Here is a 25137-nt window from a genome sequence, read left to right as displayed (position 1 = left end):
CATTATGCAGGATTAGCAGCATCAAAGGGAGGCAGTAGGGTTAGCATTAATGAAGGGAAGTCACGTAGAATGGAAACAATAAAATAATAAAATAAAACATAATAAATAATTACTATTTTAACATTTATTTATTATTCATAAAAATAAAACATTATAAAATAATTATTATTTTAAACTTTATTTTATTATGTTTTCTTTTATTATTTTATTACTTCCCTTCTACGCGACGACTTTACCGAAAGAACCAAGAAGATGAATCCCTGCAGTCACGAAAGAAGCTTTACATCGAAATTTAAAGGGAAGGAATGTTAATAGTATGGAGCTCCAGCAACTAATATGCTTATAGAACTATACATTATAATATTACACTAAGTATTGTTCTACCCACCCTACTGTATACCACACTGCTGTATATTCACTATACAATTACGATACTATATATATTACCTTGTACATTGTATTAAACATTACACTTTTATACTATTTATTAAGCTGTTGAGGCATGCGGTGGCTGGGCATGCGGGCTACATGACCCAGCCAACGCAGCCTTGCCTGCCGGAGGAGCTCACCGATGGGACTTTGCCCAGATCTTTCAAGGATTTGTGAGCTCCTCACACAATCCAGCCTGCAGGTTAAACCCAGGATGGATCGTAGGCAGGCCAGCCTAAATGTTTCCAACCGGCGAAGATGTTCCACAGACATACACAACAACAACCGCCATTCGCCACGAAGTGGCGGTGACGTCCCCACGACGCTTGTGCCAGGCCAAGTGCACCTTGAGGCCACGTGAAGTGTCGAACGCCCGCTGGCAGGAGGTCACGGGGCAGACCCAGCAGGTGCCACGGGTCGACTGACCGAGATGACCGAGATGACTGGCTGATGCACTACCTGTGCCCCCTACTGTGCCAACACACACACACAGACACACAGACTCACACACACAGACATACACACACAGACTCACACACACAACACACACAGACTCACACACACAGACTCACACACAGACACACAGACACACAGACTCACACACACAGACACATACACAGACATACACACACAGACTCACACACAGACTCACACACACACAGACACACACACAGACACACACACAGACACGCACAGACACACACACAGACTCACACAGACTCACACACAGACACACAGACTCACACACAGACACACAGACTCACACACAGACTCACACAGACACACACAGACACACACACAGACACACAGACACACACATGTGGAAGGCATCACGCTCTAGCTCCTCCCCCTCCCACTGAAGCTCCTCCCCTTTTCCCTGTAGTTCCTCCCCCTCCCACTGAAGCCCCTCTCCTTTTCCCTGTAGCTCCTCCCCCCCCCACTGAAGTTCCTCCCCTTTTCCCTGTAGCTCCTCCCCCTCTCAACGTAGCTCCTCCCCCTTTCTCTGTAGCTCCTCCCAATGTAGCTCCTCCCCCTCTCAACGTAGCTCCTCCCTCTCACCCCAGCTCCTCCCCCTCGCATCTTAGCCCCTCCTCCTCTCAACGTAGCTCCTCCCTCTCACCCCAGCTCCTCCCCCTCGCATCTTAGCTCCTCCCCCTCGCATCTTAGCTCCTCCTCCTCTCAACGTAGCTCCTCCTCCTCGCATCTTAGCTCCTCCCCCTCTATCTGTAGCTCCTCCCCCTCTCTCAACTCGGGTGTTGCGCGCTCCGAGTTTCGGGATCTCAAGGCTCCACTCAAGAGGGAGGAGAGGAGGGGGGAGAGGGGGGGGGTAGAGAGAGAGAGGGGGGGGGTAGTGAGAGAGAGGGGGGGGGTAGAGAGAGAGAGAGGGGGGGGTAGAGAGGGGGGGGGGGTAGAGAGAGAGAGGGGGGGGTAGAGAGGGGTAGTGAGAGAGAGGGGGGGGGTAGAGAGAGAGGGGGGGGTAGAGAGAGAGGGGGGGGGGGGGTAGTGAGAGAGGGGGGGGGTAGAGAGGGGTAGAGAGAGAGGGGGGGGGGTGAGAGTGAGAGGATTCTTGCAGCGAGGTGAGTTTCACTCGCAGCGCTCCGCCCGAGTTACTGCGAGACTCAACACACACACAGACACACACAGACACACACACAGACACACACACATAGACACACACACACAGACACACACACAGAGACACACAGACACACACACAGAGACACACACACACATAGACACACACACACAGACACACACACAGACACACACAGACACACACACAGACACACACAGAGACACACACACATACACACAGACACACACACAGACACACACACAGAGGCACACACAGACACACACACAGTCACACAGTCACACACACAGACACACACACAGAGACACACACAGACACACACACAGACACACACACAGACAAAGATCCCAGAGGTAGCCTCTAGTAGGGCTGTAGGGGCAAGCGCTGTTATCTACAGACACAGACAAAGCTGCCCCAGGTAGCCTCGAGCAGGGCTGTATGGGCAAGTGCTGTGACACGTGACTGTGTGACTGTGTGTGTGTGTCCTGGTGTGTGCCTCTGTGTGTGTGTCTGTGTGTGTGTCTGTGTGTATGTGTGTGTGTCTCTGGTGTGTGTCTCTGTGTGTGTGTTTCTCTATGGGTGTCTCTGTGTGTGTGTGTCTCTGTGGGTGTCTCTGTGGGTGTCTCTGTGTGTGTCTCTGTGTGTGTCTCTGTGGGTGTCTCTGTGGGTGTCTCTGTGTGTGTGTGTCTCTGTGTGTGTCTCTGTGGGTGTCTCTGTGTGTGTCCTCTGTGGGTGTCTCTGTGAGTGTCTCTGTGTGTGTCTCTGTGTGTCTCTGTGTGTGTCTCTGTGGGTGTCTCTGTGGGTGTCTCTGTGTGTGTCTCTGTGTGTGTTTCTCTATGGGTGTCTCTGTGTGTGTGTCTCTGTGGGTGTCTCTGTGGGTGTCTCTGTGTGTGTCTCTGTGTGTGTCTCTGTGGGTGTCTCTGTGTGTGTGTGTGTCTGTGTGTGTCTCTGTGGGTGTCTCTGTGTGTGTCTCTGTGGGTGTCTCTGTGAGTGTCTCTGTGTGTGTCCCTGTGTGTCTCTGTGTGTGTCTCTGTGGGTGTCTCTGTGGGTGTCTCTGTGGGTGTCTCTGTGTGTGTCTCTGTGTGTGTCTCTGTGGGTGTCTCTGTGGGTGTCTCTGTGTGTGTGTGTGTCTGTGTGTGTCTCTGTGGGTGTCTCTGTGTGTGTCTCTGTGGGTGTCTCTGTGAGTGTCTCTGTGTGTGTCTCTGTGTGTCTCTGTGTGTGTCTCTGTGGGTGTCTCTGTGGGTGTTTCTGTGGGTGTCGCTATGTTTGTGTCTGTGTGGGTGTCTCTATGAGTGTCTCTGTGGGTGTCTCTGTGGGTGTCTCTGTGTGTGTCTCTGTGGGTATCTCTGTGAGTGTCTCTGTGTGTGTCTCTGTGTGTCTCTGTGTGTGTCTCTGTGGGTGTCTCTGTGGGTGTTTCTGTGGGTGTCGCTATGTTTGTGTCTGTGTGGGTGTCTCTATGAGTGTCTCTGTGGGTGTCTCTGTGTGTGTCTCTGTGTGTCTCTATGTGTGTGTCTGTGTGTGTCTGTGTGTGTCTCTGTGGGTGTCTCTGTGGGTGTCTCTGTGTGTGTCTGTGTGGGTGTCTCTGTGTGTGTCTCTGTGTGTGTCTCTGTGGGTGTCTCTGTCGGTGTCTCTGTGAATGTATCTGTGGGTGTCTCTGTGGGTGTATCTATGTGTGTGTCTGTGTGGGTGTCTCTGTGAGTGTCTCTGTGGGTGTCTCTGTGTGTGTCTCTGTGTGTGTCTCTGTGTGTCTCTGTGGGTGTCTCTGTGTGTGTGTCTGTGTGGGTGTCTCTGTGGGTATCTCTATTGGTGTCGTAGAGACTCATAGAGATACATATAGACTCGTAGAGACTCACAGAGACCCACATAGACTTGCAGAGACTCATAGAGACCCACAGAGACTTGCAGAGACTCACAGAGACCCACAGAGACCCACAGAGACCTACAGAGACACACAGAGTTGCATAGAGACTCACAGAGACCCACAGAGACTCATAGAGACTCATAGAGACTCATAGAGACTCACATAGACTCATAGAGATACACAGAGTCACACAGGGACCCACAGAGACCCACAGATATTCACAGAGACTCACAGAGTTGCGTAGAGAGACTGGGTGAGAGGCGTGGTTAGGCGATGGTGTGTGTTGTGTGTGCGCGTGTGTGTGTTGTTTGTTTTGGGGTGAATTGTTCGTCCCAAACTGATCTGTGGCCTGCTGGCTCGAGATGACGGCGAGCCGAAGAGGAATGGACCAAACTTCGCCTTACAAGGCCACGTCAGGGAGAGACTCACAAAGTGTCACTGGCCTTGTCGGGTGGTCCAGATGTGAGAACAGAGAGGCCGGATCCGTGGGGATGCAGAGATTCCTGCACTGGGAGTGAAACCCCCCAAACTCCTAACACACTCACACAGACACACAGACACACAGACACACACACAGACACACACACAGACACACACAGACACTCACACAGACACACACACACAGACAGAGACACACACACAGACACACATAGACACACACAGACACTCACACACACAGACAGATACTCACACAGACACACACACAGATACTCACACAGACACACACACAGACACACACACACACAGACACACACAGACACACAGACATACACACACACAGACACACACACACACAGACACACAGACACACACAGACACTCACACAGACACACATACACACACACACAGACACAGACACACATAGACACACACAGACACTCACACACACAGACAGATACTCACACAGACACACACACAGATACTCACACAGACACACACACAGACACACACTCACACAGACACACACACAGATACTCACTCAGACACACACACACAGATACTCACACAGACACTCACAGACACACAGACACACACACAAACACACACACAGACACTCACACAGACACACACACACAAACACTCACACAGACACACACAGACACACACACACAGACACACACACACAGACACACACACACAGAGACACACACACACAGACACACACACAGACACACACACACAGACACACACACACAGATACACACACACAGACACACACATTGACACTCTCTCACAGTTAAGCGTCTCAAAATCCGTTCCTCTCCACTCACTTCCTCTCGCAGACAAATACAAAGATCTCCCAGGTAGCCTCTAGCAGGCTATAGGGGCAAGTGCTGGCAGTAGTAGCACCTATACACGGACAAAGATCCCCGTGTAACCTCTAGCAGGCTGTAGGGGCAAGTGCTGTTAGTAGTAGCACCTATACACAGACAAAGATCCCCCGTGTAGCCGCTTTGTCTGTGTGTGTAACAGCACTTGCCCCTACATCCCTGCTAAAGGCTACCTGGGGCATCTTTGTCTGTGTGTGTGTCTGTGTGTGTCTATCTGTATGTGTGTGTGTCTGTGTGTGTCTGTGTGTTTGTATGTGTGTGTGTCTGTGTGTATGTATGTGTGTCTGTGTGTGTGTCTGTGTGTGTCTGTGTGTGTATGTCTGTGCGTGTCTGTATGTATGTCTGTGTGTGTCTCTGTATGTATGTGTGTCTGTGTGTGTCTGTGTGTGTGTGTCTGTGTGTGTCTGTGTATGTATGTCTGTGTGTGTGTCTGGGCGTGTGTCTGTGTGTGTGTCTGTGTGTGTGTCTGTGTGTGTGTCTGTGTGTGTGTCTGTGTGTGTGTCTTTGTGTGTGTGTATCTGTATGTGTCTGTGTGTGTGTCTGTGGTTGTCTGTGTGTGTATTTGTGTTTGTGTGTGTATTTGTGTCTGTGTGTCTGTGTGGGTGTCTGTGTGTCTGTGTGTGTGTGTATGTGTGCATGTGTGTCTGTGTGTCTGTGTGTGTATGTGTGTCCATGGGACAACGTGGAGATGACCCAGCTGAGGCTGCGGTGCCTCAAATATTGGAAGAGGTCACCCCCTGTGAGTGGCTGGCTGAGGTGCCATCCGTTGAGGAAGTACTGAGGGCGATCCAGAGTCTAAGACCAGGAAAGGCACCGGGCAGAGATGATCTCCCAAGCAAAATGCTAAGGGAAGGTGGCGTTTGCACGCAGACTGCCCTACATCACATCATAACAGCAGTCTGGACCACTGGACGGGTTCCGCAGGATTGGAATGATGCCCTGGTGGTCCCCCTCTTTAAGAAGGGGGACTGCACAGACTGTAACAACTACAGGGGCATCTCACTCCTCAGTGTGCCGGGAAAGGTCCTGGCAAGGATTATTCAACATCGCCTTGCTAGGCACGCTGAGGAGAGGCTTGCGGAGCCCCAATGCGGTTTCAGGAAAGGGCGGTCCTGCACGGATGCCATATTTTCTGTCCGTCTGCTACAGCAGAGGTGTAGGGAATTCCAACAAGACCTACATCTCTGCTTTATTGACCTGGTCAAGGCCTATGATACCATCAGTAGGCCTGGGCTCTGGGTTGTTCTTCGTGCTTTCGGAGTCCCTGACCCTCTGCTCACGATCATTAAGGACCTTCATGATGGTGAGCGGGCCCGGGTAAAACTACGTGGCCGGGAGTCAGAGCCATTCCCTGTACACCTTGGGGTGCGACAGGGATGTCCTCTGGCTCCCACATTATTTAACATCTATTTTGACCACGTAGTTCATGAAGCCTTCAATAGCTGTACCGGGGGAATCTCCATTTGGTACAGATATAATGGGAGGCTGATCGATGCCCGGGTGCAATCAAGGTATGGCTCCTTATAGGTCAACCACGTTACGTATGCCGATTATTTGGTAATAGCTGCTCATTCAGAGGAGGAGTTGGAGATGCTGCTGCTGAGACTGGAGCGTGCCACTAAGAGGTGGGGCCTTACCATCAGCCCCACCAAAACTAAGCACCTGCCTGGGTATTTTGTACCATCAGACACTCCACCCCCACAACTCCCAATCGGTGATGGGGTAGTGGAGAGAGTGGAGAGTTTCCCATACCTGGCCAGTGTGCTTATGACCGGCTCCAGTTTATCAGCAGAGGTCTCACTCCGAATCAGTCGAGCGGCAATATCTTTTCATCGGTTGCGTAACGCTGTGTGGAAGCTACCTGGTCTGTCGCTCCGCACGAAGCTTCAGATCTTCTTGGCCACAGTCATTCCCTCCCTTCTCTACGCTTGCGAAACGTGGAGCATCTTCGCAGGTTGGAAACATTTAGGCTGGCCTGCCTACGATCCATCCTGGGTTTAACCAGGCTGGAATGTGTGAGGAGCTCACAAATCCTTGAAAGATCTGGGCAAAGTCCCATCGGTGAGCTCCTCCGGCAGGCAAGGCTGCGTTGGCTGGGTCATGTAGCCCGCATGCCCAGCCACCGCATGCCTTTTGTTCGGCCCGATCGAGGGGGCTAAACGGGCGCGGCACGGGCTAGAGAAGAGATGGAGTGATGTGGGACAGGAGGACGTGGAGCTGAGTGGACTTGCCGATGACTGGTACCAGCGGTGTCAAGATCGGCCTCAGTGGAGGAGGCTCGTGAAGGACGCTACTGGGCAGTTGGAGGCAGTCTCCCTCCAACAACAACAGAGGGCGGAGGAGCGACGCTCACAACAACGAGCGGAGCGCCGGGTGGCTAAAGCACGGCAAGTTGGTACAGTAGGGGGCACAGGTGGTGCATCAGCCAGTCATCTCGGTCATCTCAGTCAGTCGACCCGTGGCACCTGCTGGGTCTGCCCCGTGACCTCCTGCCAGCGGGCGTTCGACACTTCACGTGGTAGCCTCAAGGTGCACCTAGCCTGGCACAAGCGTCGTGGTGACGTCACCGCCACTTAGTGGCGAGTGGCGGTTGTTGTTGTTGTGTGTGTGTGTCTGTGTGTGTGTCTCTATGTGTGTGTCTATGTGTGTGTGTCTGTGTGTGTGTCTCTATGTGTGTGTGTCTATGTGTGTGTCTATGTGTGTGTCTGTGTGTGTGTCTATGTGTGTGTCTATGTGTGTGTGTGTCTATGTGTGTGTGTGCTGTGCTCAGGTGAAATGTGAGCTCTGAGGTCCTGGAAAGGTCACAGGGCCAGGCCAGGTTCTAAATAGAGCCAGCGAGAGAGAGGTGACTGTGTGTGTCTGTGTGTGTGTCTGTGTGTCTGTGTGTGTATCTGTGTGTGTGTCTGTGTGTGTGTCTGTGTGTGTGTCTGTGTGTCTGTGTGTCTGTGTGTGTGTCTGTGTGTGTGTCTGTGTGTGTCTCTGTGTGTCTGTGTGTGTCTGTGTGTGTCTCTGTGTGTCTGTGTGTGTGTCTGTGTGTGTGTCTGTGTGTGTGTCTGTGTGTGTGTCTGTGTGTCTGTGTGTGTCTGCGTGTGTCTGTGTGTGTGTCTGTCTGTGTGTCTGTGTGTGTGTCTGTGTGTGTGTCTCTGTGTGTCTGTGTGTGTGTCTGTGTGTGTGTCTGTGTGTGTCTCTGTGTGTCTGTGTGTGTGTCTGTTTGTGTAGTGGTAGTGTAGCGGGTAGCGCCACGCTGCGCTACGAACCTGGCGACCCGGGTTCGATTCCCGCTCACGGCCAACACCACTCAGTGACCAATGTGCAGTAAACATCCGTAGCACTGGGGAGACAAAGGCGGCCGGGCGTGGTGGCGCTGGTAGCCACCCACCCCCTCTGCGTGTGCCACAGTGCCGGTAGCCTTCATAGGTGCTCGCTAACAGCACTTGCCCCGACAGCCTGTTAGAGGCTATACGGGGAGTCTTTGTCTGTGTGTGATAGCAAAGTAAGACGCTGCCAGACAGAATTGGTGATGAAGTCCCTCCCTGTATTTTTACGATCACGACACAAAGTTGCTCGGCTTTTATTCAACGGTTACACATTGTCCTCCTGCGGAGGGAGCTGGTAGGAACACGTCGGGTTGCTCGGTCAGTGGCCTGCGGGGTCAACGGCGGCGTGGTGTATTCCGCAAATATGGCCGACTGTGAGGGCGGGCACAAGCCGGCGTGAGTAGGTTGAACGTTGAGTTTTATAAGGGCACCACGGGGTGACCAGCCCCTCCCCACCCAGCCCCACCCTTCCCACCCCCCACCCAGCCCCACCCCTCCCACCCCCCACCCAGCCCCTCCCCACCCTCCCCTCCCCACCCTCCCCTCCCCACCCAGCCCCACACTCCCCACCCAGCCCCTCCCCACCCAGCCCCACTCTCCCCACCCAGCCCCTCCCAACCCTCCCCTCCCCACCCAGCCCCTCCCCTCCCCACCCAGCCCCTCCCTCCCCACCCAGCCCCTCCCTCTCCACCCAGCCCCTCCCTCCCCATCTAGCCCCTCCCTCCCCACCTAGCCCCACCCTCCCCACCCAGCCCCTCCCCACCCCACCCTCCCCACCCAGCCCCTCCCCACCCCACCCTCCCCACCCAGCCCCTCCCCCACCTAGCCCCTCCCTCCCCACCTAGCCCCACCCTCCCCACCCAGCCCCTCCCCACCCACCAAGCCCCTCCCTCCCCACCCAGCCCCTCCCCACCCCACCCTCCCCACCTAGCTCCTCCCTCCCCACCTAGCCCCTCCCTCCCCACCTAGCCCCACCCTCCCCACCTAGCCCCACCCTCCCCACCCAGCCCCTCCCCACCCCACCCTCCCCACCCAGCCCCTCCCCACCCCACCCTCCCCACCCAACCCCTCCTTCCCCACCTAGCCCCTCCCTCCCCACCTAGCCCCACCCTCCCCACCCAGCCCCTCCCCACCCACCAAGCCCCTCCCTCCCCACCCAGCCCCTCCCTGCACGACTGACACAATAATCCCCTGTGGGCTGGTGTAACCAGGAGGTTCCTACCGGTATTATTTTGCTTGACTCGTGTTCGTTGTGGTCAAATCTTGTTATCACAACATTATGAGACATCTCCTTTACCAGTGGCAAAAGATAGTAGTAGGTTTTTACCCTTTCAACTGGTACAAAACTGACACCTTTATACAAGGCATCATGTTTGCAATAACCACAACACAAGCAGTCAAAATGCAAACAAAAAGAAACAACTCTGATAATGATAATGTATGCACTGTCCTTGAAGTTTATTGGTCCACACCCGAGACAGCTTTTAGCGTCTTCTGGTCCAACACCAATGGAGACTAGGCTCTAAGAAAAGCTGTTTCGGGTGTGGACCAATCAACTTCAAGGAGAGTGCATATCATCATCAGAGTTGTTTCTTTTTGTTTGCATTTTGACTGCTTGTGTTGTGGTTATTGCAAACATGATGCCTTGTATAAAGGTGTCAGTTTTGTACCAGTTGAAAGGGTTAAAACCTGCTACTATTGTTAACAGAAGTTCGTCTACTTCCTGGTGTCAAATCAATTCCACATTTCGCACGCGTACTCAGCTCCGCTTACAATGCACGCATCAATGAATCAATTAATTCGCTACTTTAAAGCATCTTCTTGGTTGATAATTGGTTCTTTACCCTTCTATCTGGCAACAAAACTGACACCTTTTTTCAAGGAGTCATGTTTGCATAGACCGCAATACCTGCAGCCGTAATGCAAACAAAAGAACATAACTCTGATCATGTATGCACTGTCCTTGAAGTTGATTGGTCCACACCCGAGACAGCTTTCCTTAGAGCTTCAGGTGAAGAATGAAACACCACCAAGCTTGGAGCGTATATTTAAGCTGGGTTGGAGGGGGGGAGGTGGGAAGAAGAGCGCCTTGACAAAAAAACAAAAAAAAAGGATTTATAGTGAAAAACTTTGTTTTTACGGGTTAATTTTATTTAAATCGAAGCTGTAACGCGGTTTTACCTGTGCGACGTGAATCCAAACTCTCTGGAACTTTCGGTAAAGTCACGTGGATGCCACTAGTCACGTGGCGTCTCTTCAGTCGTGATTCGAAGCTTTTCGTGGCTGTGTTCGTGATCAAGTTCGTCAACTCCTCCATATCCTCGGTACCCTCGTTCCCCCGCAAATCCAAAGATAAGATTCGTGGAGAAGAAATGAAGATCGAATTTCATTTCTTCTGCCTGAAGACGACCGCTTGTCAGAGGTCGCAAACGGGTTTTGATTCCTTACCCCCCGTACCCGTACCCGGCCGCACCAGGGTCGCAAACGGGTACCCGTACCCGTACCTGTACCCGTACCTGTACCCTACCCGTACCTGTACCCTACCACCCTACCCGTACCCGTACCCGTACCTGTACCCTACCCGTACCTGTACCCTACCCGTATCTGTACCCTACCACCCTACCCGTACCTGTACCCTACCCATACCTGTACCCTACCCATACCCTACCCGTACCCTGCCGGGTACGGGTAGGGTATGGGTATCAGGTACCCGATTGCGACCTCTGGGATGAAGCCACGTTGCAGGCGCGGGTGGGTTGATTCTAGGAACTTGAATTGTGAGAAGAGACAAGACGTTGGGAAATGAGTGACAAAGGGTGACTCACCAGTGACTCACGGCCTACCCGTACCCGTACCCGGCCGCACCAGGGTCGCAAACGGGTACCCGTGCCCGGCCGGGTACGGGTAGCCGGGTATCGGGTAGGGTACGGGTATCGGGTGTGTACTATACACTCCACTACTATACACTACTACACTACACTATACACTACTAAACTACACTATACACTACTACACTACACTACTATACACTACTACACTACACTATACACTACTACACTACACTATACATTACTACACTACACTATACACTACTACACTACACTATACACTACTACACTACTATACACTACTACACTACACTATACACTACTAAACTACACTATACACTACTAAACTACACTATACACTACTACACTACACTATACACTACTACACTATACACTACTAAACTACACTATACACTACTACACTACACTATACACTACTAAACTACACTATACACTACTAAACTACACTATACACTACTACACTACACTATACACTACTACACTACACTATACACTACTAAACTACACTATACACTACTAAACTACACTATACACTACTAAACTACACTATACACTACTACACTACTATACACTACTACACTACACTATACACTACTACACTACACTATACACTACTACACTACACTACTATACACTACACTATACACTACTAAACTACACTATACACTACTACACTACACTATACACTACTACACTACACTATACACTACTAAACTACACTATACACTACACTATACACTACTAAACTACACTATCCACTACTACACTATACACTACTAAACTACACTATACACTACTACACTACACTATACACTACTACACTACACTATACACTACTACACTACACTACTATACACTACACTATACACTACTACACTACACTATACACTACTAAACTACACTATCCACTACTACACTATACACTACTACACTACACTATACACTACTAAACTACACTATCCACTACTACACTATACACTACTAAACTACACTATACACTACTACACTACTAAACTACACTATACACTACTACACTACACTATACACTACTAAACTACACTATCCACTACTACACTATACACTACTACACTACACTATACACTACTAAACTACACTATACACTACTACACTACTATACACTACTACACTACACTATACACTACTACACTACACTATACACTACTACACTATCCCTCCCCCCCTCCCTCCTCCCTCCCTCCCTCCCCCCCCTCCCTCCCCCCCCCTCCCCCCTCCCCAGAGTGACGATGTCCGCCCTGCCTGACGCTTGCGGCCGAGGGGCGGAGCTCTTCGCCCGGCGACGTCAGCGGATCGACGCCCACGAAGCAGCACAGGAGCAGCAGCAGCAGCAGCAACAGGAGCAGCAGCAGCAGCTGCAACAGGAGCAGCAGCAGCAGCAGCTGGGGCATCTACACCATCATCTAGGTCAGCTACAGCTACAGCAACAGGAATAGCAGCAGCTGCAGCAGCAGCAGCAGCTAGGACAGCTACAGCAACAGGAACAGCAGCAGCAGCAGCTAGGACAGCTACAGCAACAGGAACAGCAGCAGCAGCAGCAGCAGCTAGGACAGCTACAGCAACAGGAACAGCAGCAGCTGCAGCAGCAGCTAGGACAGCTACAGCTACAGCAGCAGCAGCTGCAGCAGCAGCAGCAGCAGCTAGGACAGCTACAGCAGCAGGAGCAGCAGCAGCAGCAGCAGCTGGGGCATCTACACCATCAGCTAGGTCAGCTACAGCTACAGCAGCAGGAGCAGCTGCAGCTGTAGCAGCTGGGGCATCTACACCATCAGCTAGGTCAGCTACAGCTACAGCAGCAGGAGCAGCAGCAGCAGCAGCTGCTGCTGCAGCTGCTACTGCAGCTGCTGCTGCTGGAGCAACGGCAGCTACAGCAGCAGGAGCAGCTGGGGCAGTTGCTGGGGCAGCTACAGCAGCAGCAGCTGCAGCTGGGGCAGCTACCGCAGGAGGGGCAGTATCAGCTGGGGCAGCTACAGCTAGGTCAGCTACAGCAGCAGAGGCAGCTTCAGCAGCAGGAGCAGCAGCAGCTAGGACAGCTACAGCAGGAGGGGCAGCAGCTGGGGCAGCTACCACAGGAGGGGCAGTATCAGCTGGGGCAGCTACAACAGCAGCAGCAGCAGCTAGGGCAGCAGCAGCAGCAGGAGCAGCAGCAGCTGCAGCTGGGGCAGCTACCACAGGAGGGGCAGTATCAGCTGGGGCAGCTACCACAGGAGGGGCAGTATCAGCTGGGGCAGCTACAGCTACAGCTGGGGCAGCTATAGCAGCTGGGGCAGCTACAGCAGCAGGAGCAGCAGCAGCATCAGCAGGGGCAGCATCACATGGGGCAGCTACAGCAGCAGCAGGAGGGGCAGTGGGGTTGCCGAGGCCACTTGGCACCAGGTGGGAGCGGTGGGTGGGTCGGCCGCGGTGTCCGACGTTTCAGCATCGCGCCTCTGAAGGGGGGGGGTGCTTTGAGTGGAACTGCCCCCACTCATAACCACCCCCCTCCTCCAATTCCCCCTCCCCCCATCCCCCCTCCCCTCATCCCCTCATCCCCCCTAACCCCTCCCTCATCCCCCCTCATCCCTCATCTTCCCTCCTCCCCCCGCCTCCCCTCACCCCCCCTCCCCCCTCCCTCATTCCCCCTCCCCCCATCCCCCTCCCCTCATCCCCCCTCCCCCCCATCCCCCATCCCCCTCATTCCCCCTCCCCCCATCCCCCTCCTCTCCCCGCCCCATCCCCCCCCCTAACCCCTCCCCCATTCCCCCTCTATCCCTTATTCCCCCTCCCCTCATCCCACCCATCCCCCCTCCCCCCCATCCCCCTCATCCCCCCTCCCCCCATCCCCCATCCCCCTCATCCCCCCTTCCCCCTCACCCCTCCCCTCCTCCCCCCTCACCCCCCCCTCAACTCACAGACCACGCCCCTCTCCAGCCCCCACCGTCCAATCGCGGAGCGGCCCGCCCCTTCGCGCCTCCGCCCGCCGTCCAATGGGAGGAGGCGCCCCAGTCGGGGGCGTGGCCTGCGGCTGAGGCCACGCCCACTGTGAGAACGGACACAGCGGGCGGATACCGCACGGGAATCTTGGACGAGATGGCGACCAAACAGCGGCTGGGAGCCTCCACAAAGCCCATGTTTACCTTCAGAGGTGTGTGTGTGTCTGTGTGTGTGGCTGTGTGTGTGTCTGTGTCTGTGTGTGTGTCTGTGTGTGTGTCTGTGTGTGTGTCTGTGTGTGTGTCTGTGTGTGTGTGTGTCTGTGTGTGTGTCTGTGTGTGTGTCTGTGTGTGTGTCTGTGTGTGTGTCTGTGTGTGTGTCTGTGTGTGTGTGTGTCTGTGCGTGTGTCTGTGTGTATGTGTCTGTGTGTGTGTCTGTGTGTGTGTCTGTGTGTGTGTGTCTGTGTGTGTGTGTCTGTGTGTGTGTCTGTGTGTGTGTCTGTGTGTGTGTGTCTGTGTGTGTGTGTGTCTGTGTGTGTGTGTCTGTGTGTGTGTCTGTGTGTGTGTCTGTGTGTGTGTCTGTGTGTGTGTCTGTGTGTGTGTGTCTGTGTGTGTCTGTGTCTGTGTGTGTCTGTGTGTCTGTGTGTGTGTCTGTGTCTGTGTGTGTGTCTGTGTGTGTGTCTGTGTGTGTGTGTGTCTATACACTACACTACTATACACTACACTACTATACAATACACTATACAAACTACACTATACACTCCACTCTACACTACACTATACACTACTACACTACACTACTACACTACACTATACACTACTACACTATAGACTACACTACTACACTACACTACTACACTACACTATATACTACTACACTACACTATACACTACACTATACACTACTACACTGCACTACTACACTATACACTACTACACTACACTATACACTACTACACTACACTATACACTACTACACTACACTATACACTACTAAACTACACTATACACTACTACACTGCACTACTACACTATACACTACTACACTACACTATACACTACTACACTACTACACTACACTATACACTACACTACTACACTACACTATACACTACTACACTATACACTACACTATACACTACTACACCACTACACTATACACTACTACACTACTACACTACACTATACACTACTACACTATACACTACACTATACACTACTACACCACTACACTATACACTACTACACTACTACACTACACTACACACTACACTGTTGTTGTTGTTGTTGTGACCTCCCTAGAGAAGTGCCGTGTGGGACCCAACCCGGACCTGGTGGCCCTGGTCCATGGCCTGGACGCGGCCCCCCGGGGCCCGGCCCACGGCCAGGCAGAGGTCCAGGCCGAGGGCCAGGCTCAGGGAGTCGCTAGGCCCAAGAAGGAGGCCCCGGAACCTCCACCAAAACCTCGTGCGGGGTAACACCAACCCTCTCTCTTAGCTCTCCCTTAGCTCTCTCTTAGCTCTCTCTTAGCTCTCTCTTAGCTCTCTCTTAGCTCTCTCTCTTAGCTCTCTCTTAGCTCTCTCTCTAAGCTCTCTCTTAGCTCTCTCTTAGCTCTCTCTTAGCTCTCTCTCTTAGCTCTCTCTCTTAGCTCTCTCTTAGCTCTCTCTTAGCTCTCTCTTAGCTCTCTCTTAGCTCTCTCTTAGCTCTCTCTTAACTCTCTCTTAGCTCTCTCTTAGCTCTCTCTCTTAGCTCTCTCTTAGCTCTCTCTTAGCTCTCTCTCTTAGCTCTCTCTTAGCTCTCTCTTAGCTCTCTCTTAGCTCTCTCTTAGCTCTCTCTTAGCTTTCTCTTAGCTCTCTCTTAGCTCTCTCTTAGCTCTCTCTCTTAGCTCTCTCTCTTAGCTCTCTCTCTTAGCTCTCTTATCTCTCTCTTAGCTCTCTCTTAGCTCTCTCTTAGCTCTCTCTTAGCTCTCTCTAAGCTCTCTCTTAGCTCTCTCTCTTAGCTCTCCCTTAGCTCTCTCTTAGCTCTCTCTTAGCTCTCTCTTAGCTCTCTCTCTTAGCTCTCTCTTAGCTCTCTCTTAGCTCTCTCTCTTAGCTCTCTCTTAGCTCTCTCTTAGCTCTCTCTCTTAGCTCTCTCTTAGCTCTCTCTTAGCTCTCTCTTAGCTCTCTCTTAGCTCTCTCTTAGCTCTCTCTTAGCTCTCTCTTAGCTCTCTCTTAGCTCTCTCTAAGCTCTCTCTTAGCTCTCTCTTAGCTCTCTCTTAGCTCTCTCTTAGCTCTCTCTTAGCTCTCTCTTAGCTCTCTCTCTTAGCTCTCTCTTAGCTCTCCCTTAGCTCTCTCTTAGCTCTCTCTTAGCTCTCTCTTAGCTCTCTCTCTTAGCTCTCTCTTAGCTCTCTCTTAGCTCTCTCTCTTAGCTCTCTCTTAGCTCTCTCTCTTAGCTCTCTCTCTTAGCTCTCTCTTAGCTCTCTCTTAGATCTCTCTTAGCTCTCTCTTAGCTCTCTCTCTAAGCTCTCTCTTAGCTCTCTCTTAGCTCTCTCTTAGCTCTCTCTTAGCTCTCTCTTAGCTCTCTCTTAGCTCTCTCTCTTAGCTCTCTCTTAGCTCTCTCTTAGCTCTCTCTTAGCTCTCTCTTAGCTCTCTCTTAGCTCTCTCTTAGCTCTCTCTTAGCTCTCTCTTAGCTCTCTCTTAGCTCTCTCTTAGCTCTCTCTCTTAGCTCTCTCTTAGCTCTCTCTTAGCTCTCTCTTAGCTCTCTCTCTCTTAGCTCTCTCTTAGCTCTCTCTTAGCTCTCTCTTAGCTCTCTCTTAGATCTCTCTTAGCTCTCTCTTAGCTCTCTCTTAGCTCTCTCTCTTAGCTCTCTCTTAGCTCTCCCTTAGCTCTCTCTTAACTCTCTCTTAGCTCTCTCTTAGCTCTCTCTTAGCTCTCTCTCTTAGCTCTCTCTTAGCTCTCTCTTAACTCTCTCTTAGCTCTCTCTTAGCTCTCTCTTAGCTCTCTCTTAGCTCTCTCTCTTAGCTCTCTCTTAGCTCTCTCTTAGCTCTCTCTTAGCTCTCTCTTAGCTCTCTCTCTTAGCTCTCTCTTAGCTCTCTCTTAGCTCTCTCTTAGCTCTCTCTTAGCTTTCTCTCTTAGCTCTCTCTTAGCTCTCTCTTAGCTCTCTCTCTTAGCTCTCTCTTAGCTCTCTCTTAGCTCTCTCTTAGCTCTCTCTTAGCTCTCTCTTAGCTCTCTCTTAGCTCTCTCTTAGCTCTCTCTTAGCTCTCTCTCTTAGCTCTCTCTTAGCTCTCTCTTAGCTCTCTCTTAGCTCTCTCTTAGCTCTCTCTTAGCTCTCTCTCTTAGCTCTCTCTTAGCTCTCTCTTAGCTCTCTCTTAGCTCTCTCTTAGCTCTCTCTCTTAGCTCTCTCTTAGCTCTCTCTTAGCTCTCTCTTAGCTCTCTCTCTTAGCTCTCTCTTAGCTCTCTCTTAGCTCTCTCTTAGCTCTCTCTTAGCTCTCTCTTAGCTCTCTCTCTCTTAGCTCTCTCTTAGCTCTCTCTTAGCTCTCTCTTAGCTCTCTCTTAGCTCTCTCTTAGCTCTCTCTTAGCTCTCTCTTAGCTCTCTCTCTTAGCTCTCTCTTAGCTCTCTCTTAGCTCTCTCTTAACTCTCTCTCTTAGCTCTCTCTCTTAGCTCTCTCTTAGCTCTCTCTCTTAGCTCTCTCTTAGCTCTCTCTTAGCTCTCTCTTAGCTCTCTCTCTTAGCTCTCTCTTAGCTCTCTCTTAGCTCTCTCTTAGCTCTCTCTTAGCTCTCTCTTAGCTCTCTCTTAGCTCTCTCTTAGCTCTCTCTTAGCTCTCTCTTAGCTCTCTCTCTTAGCTCTCTCTTAGCTCTCTCTCTTAGCTCTCTCTTAGCTCTCTCTTAGCTCTCTCTTAACTCTCTCTCTTAGCTCTCTCTTAGCTCTCTCTCTTAGCTCTCTCTTAGCTCTCTCTCTCTTAGCTCTCTCTTAGCTCTCTCTTAGCTCTCTCTTAGCTCTCTCTTAGCTCTCTCTTGGCTCTCTCTTGGCTCTCTCTTAGCTCTCTCTTAGCTCTCTCTTAGCTCTCTCTTAGCTCTCTCTTAGCTCTCTCTTAGCTCTCTCTTAGCTCTCTCTTAGCTCTCTCTTAGCTCTCTCTTAGCTCTCTCTCTTAGCTCTCTCTTAACTCTCTCTTATCTCTCTCTTAGCTCTCTCTTAGCTCTCTCTTAGCTCTCTCTTAGCTCTCTCTTAACTATCTCTTAGCTCTCTCTTAGCTCTCTCTTAGCTCTCTCTTAGCTCTCTCTTAGCTCTCTCTCTTAACTCTCTCTTAGCTCTCTCTCTTAGCTCTCTCTTAGCTCTCTCTTAGCTCTCTCTTAGCTCTCTCTTAGCTCTCTCTTAGCTCTCTCTCTTAGCTCTCTTTTAGCTCTCTCTCTTAGCTCTCTCTTAACTCTCTCTTAGCTCTCTCTCTTAGCTCTCTCTTAGCTCTCTCTTAGCTCTCTCTTAGCTCTCTCTTAGCTCTCTCTTAGCTCTCTCTTAGCTCTCTCTTAGCTCTCTCTTAGCTCTCTTTTAGCTCTCTCTTAGCTCTCTCTTAGCTCTCTCTTAGCTCTCTCTTAGCTCTCTCTTAGCTCTCTCTTAGCTCTCTCTCTTAGCTCTCTCTTAGCTCTCTTTTAGCTCTCTCTTAGCTCTCTCTTAGCTCTCTTTTAGCTCTCTCTTAGCTCTCTCTTAGCTCTCTCTTAGCTCTCTCTTAGCTCTCTCTTAGCTCTCTCTTAGCTCTCTCTTAGCTCTCTCTTAGCTCTCTCTTAGCTCTCTCTTAGCTCTCTCTTAGCTCTCTCTTAGCTCTCTCTCTTAGCTCTCTCTTAGCTCTCTCTTAGCTCTCTCTTAGCTCTCTCTTAGCTCTCTCTTAGCTCTCTCTCAGCTCTCTCTTAGCTCTCTCTTAGCTCTCTCTTAGCTCTCTCTTAGCTCTCTCTTAGCTCTCTCTCTTAGCTCTCTCTCTTAGCTCTCTCTCTTAGCTCTCTCTTAGCTCTCTCTTAGCTCTCTCTTAGCTCTCCCCCCCCCCCCCCACACCCCTCAGGCTCCACGTCCCGTGCGAGGTGCCCCACGCCGTGGGGTTGGTGGCGAGCGAAGGGAAGGGAGCGGCGCTCTTCGCCAGGCGGCAAACTCGCATGGAGAGGTTCACCTCGCAGGGGACGTGCGTAGACACACACACACAGACACACACACAGACACACACACACAGACACACACACAGACACACACACAGACACACACACACAGACACACACACACAGACACACACACAGACACACACACACACAGACACACACACACAGACACACACACAGACACACACACACAGACACACACACAGACATACACAACAACAACAACAACCGCCATTCGCCACTAAGTGGCGGTGACGTCACCACGACGCTTGTGCCAGGCCATGTGCACCTTGAGGCCACGTGAAGTGTCGAACGCCCGCTGGCAGGAGGTCACGGGGCAGACCCAGCAGGTGCCACGGGTCGACTGACCGAGATGACCGAGATGACTGACTGATGCACCACCTGTGCCCCCTACTGTGCCAACTTGCTGTGCTTTAGCCACCCGGCGCTCTGCTCGTTGTTGTGAGCGTCGCTCCTCCGCCCTCCGTTGTTGTTGGAGGGCGACTGCCTCCAACTGCCCAGTAGCGTCCTTCACGAGCCTCCTCCACTGAGGCCGATCTTGACACCGCTGGTACCAGTCATCGGCAAGTCCACTCAGCTCCACGTCCTCCTGTACCACATCACTCCATCTCTTCTCTAGCCCGTGCCGCGCCCGTTTAGCCCCCTCGATCCGGCCGAACAAAAGCTGTTTAGGCATGCGGTGGCTGGGCATGCGGGCTACATGACCCAGCCAACGCAGCCTTGCCTGCCGGAGGAGCTCACTGATGGGACTTTGCCCAGATCTTTCAAGGACTTGTGAGCTCCTCACACAATCCAGCCTGGTTAAACCCAGGATGGATCGTAGGCAGGCCAGCCTAAATGTTTCCAACCGGCGAAGATGCTCCACTAGGGGGGTCCACGTTTCGCAAGCGTAGAGAAGGGAGGGAATGACCGTGGCCGAAAAGACCTGAAGCTTCGTGCGGAGCGACAGACCAGGTAGCTTCCACACAGCGTTACGCAACCGATGAAAAGATATTGCCGCTCGACTGATTCGGAGTGAGACCTCTGCTGATAAACTGGAGCCGGTCATAAGCACACTGCCCAGGTATGGGAAACTCTCCACTCTCTCCACAACTGCCCCATCACCAATTGGGAGTTGTGGGGGTGGAGTGTTCGATGGTACAAAATACCCAGGCAGGTGCTTAGTTTTGGTGCGGCTGATGGTAAGGCCCCACCTCTTAGTGGCACGCTCCAGTCTCAGCAGCAGCGTCTCCAACTCCTCTTCTGAATGAGCAGCTATTACCAAATCATCGGCATACATAACGTGGTTGACCAATAGGGAGCCATCCCTTGATCGCACCCGGGCGTCGATCAGCCTCCCATTATATCTGTACCAAATGGAAATTCCCCCGGTACAGCTATTGAAGGCTTCACGAACTACGCAGTCGAAATAGATGTTAAATAATGTGGGAGCCAGAGGACATCCCTGTCGCACCCCAAGGTGTACAGGGAAAGGCTCCGACTCCCGGCCACGTAGTTTTACCCGGGCCCGCTCACCATCATGAAGGTCCTTAATAATCGTGAGCAGAGGGTCAGGGACTCCGAAAGCACGAAGAACAACCCAGAGCCCAGTCCTACTGATGGTATCATAGGCCTTGACCAGGTCAATAAAGCAGAGATGTAGGTCTTTTTGGAATTCCCTACACCTCTGCTGTAGCAGACGGACAGAAAATATGGCATCTGTGCAGGACCGCCCTTTCCTGAAACCGCATTGGGGCTCCGCAAGCCTCTCCTCAGCGTGCCTAGCAAGGCGATGTTGAATAATCCTTGCCAGGACCTTACCCGGCACACTGAGGAGTGAGATGCCCCTGTAGTTGTTACAGTCGGTACGGTCCCCCTTCTTAAAGAGGGGGACCACCAGGGCATCCTTCCAGTCCTGCGGAACCCGTCCAGTGGTCCAGACTGTTGTTATGATGTCATATAGGGCAGTCTGTGCACAAACGCCACCCTCCCTCAGCATTTCGCTTGGGAGATCATCTCTGCCCGGTGCCTTTCCTGGTCTCAGACTCCGGATCAGGACCTCACAGAAATGCTCAGCAAATCTGCAAACCTGTTCCTGGGGGTCGGAGATTGGATCACCGTTTTTTCCTCTAATGATGGTAATAGGTGTGGCGCTGCAGGTTACTTTTTTGATGGAGTTAAATAGTGATTTGTGATCGCGGGCCACTGAGGCAGACTCCATCTCCTCAGCAACCCGCGACCACCACCCATCCTTACAGCGCCTCACGGCTCTCCGAACCTCCGAGCGATGGCTGCGGTAAACCTCCTCATTCTCTGACGTGGGATGCTGTAGGCGATGAGAGTGGGCCTGTCGCTTTTTCTCAATTAACCTGAACACCTCCTCCGTCAGCCAGGGTTTCTGGGGAGGTCTGGACCGCGTACCCAAAGCAGCCATTGCAGCTGCATGAGTCACAGTCTTAAACCTCGCCCATTTACCCTCGACATCAGGTGGAGTGGGGGACGATGCCAACCCCAGCTGCAAGCAATGATGAAATTCTCGCTTGCAACTTTCATCAGCTAGCTGAGACCAGGCCACTTTTGGTTGGAATGGGGTCCTGGGTGTACACCCACCACCGGAGTGGAAGAATGGCAGGCGCATCTTACAGATGACTAGTCGATGGTCAGAGGGCAGATCAGCTCCACGGTAGGTCCTGGTGTCAAGGACATGGGCTCGCATCCGCTGGTCCGTCACTATGTAGTCCAGCAGATGTTTTTGCTTGGACCCGGCATGCATCCATGATGTTGTGTGGATGCGCCGATGCCGGAAGAGCGTGTTGGTAATTACAAGCCCATGGGCTGCACAAAAATCTAGCAGCCTCCTACCGTTGTTATTGAGCTGATCTGGCCCATGCCTTCCAATCACTCCAGACCAGGTGCCAGCATCATGTCCAACTCGGGCATTGAAGTCACCCAACAAGATGACTCTGTCCCGAGTGGCCACTTTAGCCAGCACCTGTGACAGGAGGTCATAGAAAGCGTCTGACTCATCGGCTTTGCCTGCATCCCTCCACGGATGTTCGTCTTCGGTGGGGGCATAAGTAACCACGACCACCACTCCTCGCCTCTGGTTGATGGGAAGGCGAGCCCAAAGTATCCTGGGGCTTACAGCTTCCCACACCTCACCGCCACGCTCCCACGCCCCCTTCATTCTTTTGTTCAGAAGAAGAGCCACACCCTGTTGTTTGGCAGTCTCCTGCCCCGAGTAGAGGACTGTCCACCCCTCATGGTGGCAGGAGCCAGAACCGGTCCACCGGACCTCCTGAACACCACAGAGATCCAGGCGGTACCGGTCCAGCTCCCGACAGAGGAGTGGCAGCCTCTCCTCCGCAGTGAGCGTTCGAACATTCCACGTGGCCATCCGCAATGGTTTTTCGTTGTTTCTGGAGGAGCCCCGAGGGTGAAAATTCAATCTCCTGGCTCCGCCAAATGGGGTTTGGCCAGGAGACGTCATAAAAGCCTGACCCCCCGGGGCCTCCGGCACAAGCTTATTAATTACAGGTTTATGTTTAATTCGTAGTTTAGTGGTGGTTAATTGAAGGTGGAGGGGTTACCAGCCCCTCGCACCCGTCCAGAGCCCCCGTTTAGCCACTGTGGTGGTCACAGACGCCATGAGGGGAGAGGCCAATGGGCATTGGCCCTCCCCCCACAGCACTGCCCACGACAGTGTTGCCCGTCCGGCACCGCGAGGAGGTAGGAGGTTGTTTTGCCGGACCAACAACACACACACAGACACACACACACACACACAGACACACACACAGACACACAGACACATACACACACACACAGACACATACATACACACACACACAGACACATACATACACACACACACATACAGACACACAGACACATACATACAGTACACAACAACCGCCATTCACCACTAAGTGGCGGTGACGTCACCACGACGCTTGTCCCACACACAGACACTCACACACACACAGACACACACACAGACACACACACAGACACACACAGACAAAGGTCCCCCAGGTAGCCTCTAGCATGGCTGTAGGGACAAGTGATGTTACACACACACACAGACAAAGCTGCCCCAGGTAGCCTCTAGCATGGCTGTAGGGGCAAGTGCTGTTACACACACACACAGACAAAGCTGTCCCAGGTAGCCTCTATAGTTGACCGAGCCCACGGCTGACTGACTGATATTCACACTCTCAGTTCTTTTTTCGGTAAAGTCACGTAGGTAAAAATAATAATAATAAAATAATAGAAATAAAATTATAATTCACGACGTTTCGGAGGCAACACAAGTCTCCGTCATCAGGTGGGACCGTCACAGCTGAATTTGTGACGCAAAATTCCGAGCTCTTAAATACAATTTCGATTTAAAGCTTTTGTGACTGCAGGGATTCATCTTCTTGGTTCTTTCGGTAAAGTGACCACGTAGAATGGAAGTAATAAAATAATAAAAATAAAACATAATAAAATAAAATAATAAAATAAAATAATATAGTATAATAAAAACAAATAATAAAAATTATATATTGTAATATAATAAAATAATGTTATATAAAATTACTAAATAGTATAATAAAATAATATAATAATGTGATAAAATAAAATTATAAAATATTATAATAATATTATATTATTAAATTTCGATTTAAAGCTTTCGTGACTGCAGGGATTCATCTTCTTGGTTCTTTCGGTAAAGTCGCCACGTAGAAGGGAAATAATAAAATGATAAAAATAAAACATAATGAAATAATTCTCACGACGTTTCGGCCACAACGCAAGCAGCCGTCCTCAGGTGTAGAACAGGTCTGTCGGAAAGACAGCGTCTGAATGGGACAGACCTGTTCTTCACCTGAGGACGGCTGCTTGCGTTGTGGCCGAAACGTCGTGAAAATTATTTTATTATGTTTTATTTTTATTATTTTATTATGTTTTATTTTTATTATTTTATTATGTTTTATTTTTATTATTTTATTATGTTTTCTTTTTATTATTTTATTATGTTTTCTTTTTATTATTTTATTATTTCCCTTCTACGTGACGACTTTACCGAAAGAATCAAGAAGACTCTTAAATACAAGTTAAGGGGGAGGGGCTTATCTGAATGTGGTAGCCAATGAATGGGACGTATTGGGGGGGTGGGCGGAGCTAAAAAAGAACCAATCGGTGTCCTCCACTTGGGGTTGTAACCGGTGTCTGTGTGGGTCACGTGGTGTAGGGGCGGAGCTTCGAGCAACGACGGTGCGGAGGCCACGCCCCCAGAGCGGCCGTTGGATGAGTGACGTCACCGCTGAGCCTCAGCGGAATGACGTCACCGCTGAGCCTCAGTGGATTGACGTCACCCTCAACCCCACACAAACCCCGCCCACACCCTCAACCCCACACAAACCCCGCCCCCACCGGATGGTGACGTCACCGCGGAGGAGGAGTTTGGAGAGGAGCCCCCACCCTCAACCCCACACAAACCCCGCCCACACCGGATGCTGACGTCACCGCGGGGGAGGAGTTTGGAGAGGAGCCCCCACCCTCAACCCCCACACAAACCCCGCCCACACCGGATGCTGACGTCACCGCGGGGGAGGGGTGGGGAAGGTCGCCCCCACCCTCAACCCCCCCACCCCCTTCCCATCAACCCTTCAGGGCGGGTGACGTCATCGCGAGCGAAAGTAGCCCCCA

At 51.6% G+C, this 25137-nt stretch overlaps 1 protein-coding gene across 1 annotated transcript; it reads left to right on the top strand.

Moving 5' to 3' along the window:
* Positions 1 to 1980: 1980 nt before the first annotated feature.
* Positions 1981 to 25137, top strand: LOC144732372 (synaptopodin-like). Its single transcript, XM_078613864.1, has 6 exons — positions 1981 to 2006; positions 12640 to 12824; positions 14311 to 14541; positions 15629 to 15800; positions 19353 to 19469; positions 24680 to 25137. The coding sequence occupies exons 2-6, from the start codon at positions 12647 to 12649 to the stop codon at positions 24741 to 24743; spliced, it is 762 nt and encodes a 253-aa protein (XP_078469990.1). The 5' UTR covers positions 1981 to 2006; positions 12640 to 12646; the 3' UTR covers positions 24744 to 25137.

This window comes from Lampetra planeri, chromosome 42 (genome assembly GCF_965212315.1).
Source record: "Lampetra planeri chromosome 42, kcLamPlan1.2.h2, whole genome shotgun sequence".
In the NCBI taxonomy this organism is placed as follows: domain Eukaryota; kingdom Metazoa; phylum Chordata; class Hyperoartia; order Petromyzontiformes; family Petromyzontidae; genus Lampetra; species Lampetra planeri.
This window is presented reverse-complemented; position numbering and strand designations above follow the sequence as displayed.

Excerpts from the sequence above, each read along its gene's own strand:
- LOC144732372 (XM_078613864.1), top strand. The coding sequence starts at position 12,647 with ATGTCCGCCCTGCCTGACGCTTGCGGCCGAGGGGCGGAGCTCTTCGCC. Across the intron at positions 15,801-19,352 it reads CCACCAAAACCTCGTGCGGG|GCTCCACGTCCCGTGCGAGG; the intron begins GTAACACCAACC and ends CACACCCCTCAG. Across the intron at positions 19,470-24,679 it reads AGGTTCACCTCGCAGGGGAC|GGGCGGAGCTTCGAGCAACG; the intron begins GTGCGTAGACAC and ends CACGTGGTGTAG.